Below are 4,506 nucleotides of genomic sequence, written 5' to 3' on the forward strand. Positions count from 1 at the left end.
CTTAAAATCACTCCAGAAAGAATTAAAAACCCGTCAAGATCAAGGAGAAAGAAATATTACTATCAAATACGTCAACCAATCTCCTCAAATTGTCCAACTAGACGAAGATTCAAAACGCCGGGGTGAAGGGAAGGATGCAACTCCAGAAAAGCAAAACACCAAAATCTTCAGTTCAAGTAATAAACACTAGAAATTAAATGTGATTTTTTGAAATGTTCAAGGTATGTCTAATTTCCATGAATTTATAGACGGTAACAACAGTCAGTGCGATATTTTTTGCCTGTGTGTAACTTGGAATTTTACCTCAAATCTGTCTAAAAACTCAAATAACTTCAATTACATGTTCACCAGCAATCAAAGAGAAATATTTTGGTAGGTCAAGTTGTGAGTTTTGTTAATATTTAGAGTTGTTCTTTTTTCTAAACGATACTATAGATACAATACCTACATCCATAATTTAAATTTTCTGTTTATAGATTTAAAATTCCGTTTCTTTTTTTTACTATAACTGTTCGATTCTGAAGGCTCTTGTAATGAGATGTAACATCTTGTATACAATAAACTATTACTATTAGGTACTATTACTATTTAATTTTCGTGAGCGATGCTTCACCACGGTAGACTTTTCAATGCAGTTTTGCAGATAGTTAATAAAAATATTAGCTGCTAATTCAACATCGCTTTCTGATAAAATAAATTCCCAATTTGTTGCCTTTTAGTAGATTGTTAATCGAATCATAATTTATTGATAACCATGTTGAATCAGAATTACTTTTGCAATGGTAATTGTTCAAGACATTTACGGGAATATTGACTGCAATTAAACTGTGGTCTGTAATATTGACGTGAACAACTGCTGATTGCATGGGTTTATCCTCTTTATTACCTTTCACGAAAATGTGGTCTAATCGCGAACTTGACCTAGTTGTTATCCTGGTATTTTCAGTGATGCATTCCTGATAACCCATTGCTGCCATACATAATAAGTACCTTTCTGCATCGGGCGATAAGTTATCAGGATCAGTGTTTATGTTGATATCACCTGCTACAATTACGTGAGAAGTAATCACAGATTCAAGCCATGTTTCCAATTCGTCAATGAATTCAGAAATGCTAAATGATAAACGCCTGTAGATACCAATGATGTCAAATTTAAGATTATTAAGTTTGCAAGTAACATGTACGCAATCAAATCTTTCAAATTCGGATTTGTTACTGACCACCTGCCTAAAATTATTATTTACATATATACATACACCTGCGCTTCTCTGATTGGCGTTACAATTCCAAAACATTTTGTAACCATCTAAACTAAACTGCTTTATTTCCGATTCTTGGGCCCAGATTTCCGACAAAACGATTACATGTGGTTTAATATCATAGCACTGCAATTGACTTACAAAAAACTCAAAATTTTTATTTAGGCTTCTAATGTTTTGGTGCAAAATTAATGTCCAGCCTTAAGATGTAATGACTTCAAAATCTGCTCGATTTGCATTCTAAGGGTCTAAAATAATCGCCGAAATTGGTCAAGATCTGATCACTACGTTAAATGTTATGGGTAAAAAAACCATTTACGAAGCAAATAAGAAAGTGATCTTATTTTTTTTACCAATTTGAGAAATATAAACAGACTTTAGACACCATTACGGTTACGTCAAAATAGATGGAGTCGTTTGCGATTCTGGATCTGTTTTGTTTATAAATAATATGGAATTTAACGTGAGCATTTATTTTTTCAGTAAATGTTTACTGGAATTACGCTATTGAGTGAAATAGGCAAAACAGAAAACACTTTTTTCTACCAAATGGACACAAATTTGTCAAAATTTAAATGTTTTCGACAAATTTGATTATTAAAAGAAAGCCTTTCCATTTCGTGCAAGTTAAGTTTTGGGACCGTAATGTGTCAAAAGTTTGCAGTTTTTGGGGTCGCATTGTGTGTTGCCTACTTTATGTAAACAGGATATTAAGGTTGGTGGAATGCGTTGGATTAGTGGCATAACTACTAAACTCTAGAAGACTGTGTTACTGTAGTTTTATTTTAAACTTTTCGAATTCCGAAAATGTGGTCTTGGTTAAAACAACATTAATCGGATAAGAAGGAAACGTGACAACGGTGTATTAACTGCATTTTATTAATTTAATTTGACATTTGACAGATTCTTATTCTTTCCTTCTTTGCATTTACTGAAAAAGCGATCGGTTTGATAGTAAAGAAGTTTAATAAACAATGGTTAGTATATACAAATTCATTTTAATAAATGCCGGTTTCTAAACATTTTCTAACTATACGTCTCTATCAATTCTTAGATTCTTATTAAACTTCATAGTTGCAGGTGTAACTATTAACAAAAGGGTTATACCCACGTGCGGTTTTTTCATTAATGTAACAACTGATTTACGCAATTTTCAATTGTAGGTTTCGCTTAATCCAGTCCGTATATTAAAATATGACGCCGAAGAAGAAAAGGCGGAAATAGCGCGATTGTCTAGCTTTGTCGGAGCTACAGCAATTGGCGACTTAGTTAAAAGTACATTAGGGCCAAAAGGAATGGATAAAATTCTAATTTCTAGTGGTAGAAGTGCTGGGCAAGTCGAAGTGACCAACGACGGAGCGACAATTTTGAAGTCGGTGGGTGTTGACAATCCTGCCGCTAAGATTTTGGTGGACATGTCTAAAGTGCAAGATGACGAAGTGGGTGACGGCACAACATCTGTAACGGTGCTAGGTAAGTTCTCAACAAGCTACAATGCATTTTGTGACTCTCATTTCTAGCATCCGAGCTGTTAAAGGAAGCAGAAAAGTTAATTGAGCAGAAAATCCATCCTCAAACAATCATTGCAGGATGGAGAAAAGCCATAGAGGTTGCACGTAATGCCTTACAAGTTGCTTCGTACGACAATAGTGCAAATTCTGACAAATTTAAAGAAGATCTTATGAATATAGCACGTACTACGCTAAGTTCCAAAATTTTATCTCATTACAAAGAACACTTCTCCAAGCTTGCTGTGGATGCTGTGCTGAGACTTAAAGGATCAGGCGATCTTCAAGCAATTCAAATTATTAAGAAGAAGGGTGGTACATTGGAAGATTCGTTTTTAGATGATGGCTTTCTATTAGACAAAAAGGTTGGCATACATCAACCGAAACGAATTGAAAATGCTTCGATTTTAATCGCAAATACTCCAATGGATACTGATAAAATTAAGGTTTTTGGATCTCACATAAAAGTAGATTCCATGGCAAAGATTGCCGAATTGGAAAGTGCAGAAAAGGAAAAGATGAAGGACAAGGTGAATAAAATTTTGAAACATAACTGCAACGTATTTATCAATAGACAATTGATTTATAACTACCCAGAGCAATTATTTGCTGATGCTGGAGTAATGGCAATCGAGCATGCTGATTTTGACGGTATTGAACGTCTAGCTTTAGTTACTGGGGGTGAAATTGTGTCCACCTTTGATAATCCAGAGATGGTTAAGTTGGGTAAATGTGACGTCATCGAACAAGTTATGATTGGTGAGGATATTCTGTTGAGGTTTGGTGGTGTTGCTCTTGGTGAGGCCTGCACTATTATCATCCGAGGAGCTACACGGCAGATAGTAGATGAAGCAGAACGATCTCTGCATGATGCATTATGCGTGTTGGCTGCCACTGTTAAAGAGTCTAGGATTGTGTTTGGTGGTGGTTGTAGCGAAATGTTGATGGCTGTTGCTGTAAGTGCAGCTGCAGTCAAAACTGCTGGTAAGGAAGCAGTTGCAATGGAGGCATTTAGTAGGGCCTTGCAACAATTACCAACTACAATTGCTGATAATGCAGGTTATGATTCGGCTCAATTGGTCAGTGAATTACGTGCGGCCCACGTAAATGGTAAAAGTACAATGGGCTTAGATATGGAAAAAAACAAGATTGGAGATGTGAAACAGTTGGGGATTACCGAGTCATTCGTAGTAAAACGCCAAGTGTTGCTGTCAGCTGTTGAAGCTGCTGAAATGATCTTGCGTGTTGATAATATTCTCAAGTCAGCACCTCGTCGGCGAGTTGAAGATCGTGGACATTGTTAATTTTTAATTCAGCTGCTTTGTGTATTAACGTTATATTTCTATCATTCACATTTACAGCATTTGTATTATTAAAAAATGTAATTCATTGCCTTAGTGTCAAATTTCACAAGTTTTGTAACAATAAACAGTTATTAATTTATTAATACTTTGTGTGGTGAAGGATACAGGCGAAGTGAAGATGTATTAAAAACTTTTCTCTAATTTTCTGCAGATTATTTATATTTCATATTCTTTTGCTATGATATATGAAAAAAAGCTTTTCAGTCCTTTTTTTTTACGTCTTAAGAATATGCACCAAATTTGGTTCCAGTGGGTTCAACCGTTTAACCAGAAATGAGAATGACACATTTGCGCATGCGCGATTCTGCCAAAAAGCTTTTTGGTTCTTCGTTTTATGTTTGAGAATATGTGTACCAAATTTGGATCTAATCGGTT

General features: G+C 35.1%; 1 protein-coding gene across 1 annotated transcript; it reads left to right on the plus strand.

Moving 5' to 3' along the window:
• Nucleotides 1-2,077: 2,077 nt before the first annotated feature.
• LOC116166959 (T-complex protein 1 subunit beta-like) lies at nucleotides 2,078-4,214 on the plus strand. Its single transcript, XM_031482181.1, has 3 exons — nucleotides 2,078-2,236; nucleotides 2,423-2,732; nucleotides 2,780-4,214. Exons 1-3 carry the CDS (start codon nucleotides 2,234-2,236, stop codon nucleotides 4,069-4,071), a joined length of 1,605 nt encoding a protein of 534 aa, XP_031338041.1. The 5' UTR covers nucleotides 2,078-2,233; the 3' UTR covers nucleotides 4,072-4,214.
• The last annotated feature ends 292 nt before the right edge of the window (nucleotides 4,215-4,506 follow it).

This window comes from Photinus pyralis, unplaced genomic scaffold (genome assembly GCF_008802855.1).
Source record: "Photinus pyralis isolate 1611_PpyrPB1 unplaced genomic scaffold, Ppyr1.3 Ppyr1.4_LG3b, whole genome shotgun sequence".
NCBI lineage: Eukaryota > Metazoa > Arthropoda > Insecta > Coleoptera > Lampyridae > Photinus > Photinus pyralis.

Bases quoted from the DNA above. Each gene is read 5' to 3' on its own strand.
- LOC116166959 (XM_031482181.1), top strand. The intron at 2,733-2,779 runs GTAAGTTCTCAA...TCTCATTTCTAG, and splicing joins AACATCTGTAACGGTGCTAG to CATCCGAGCTGTTAAAGGAA.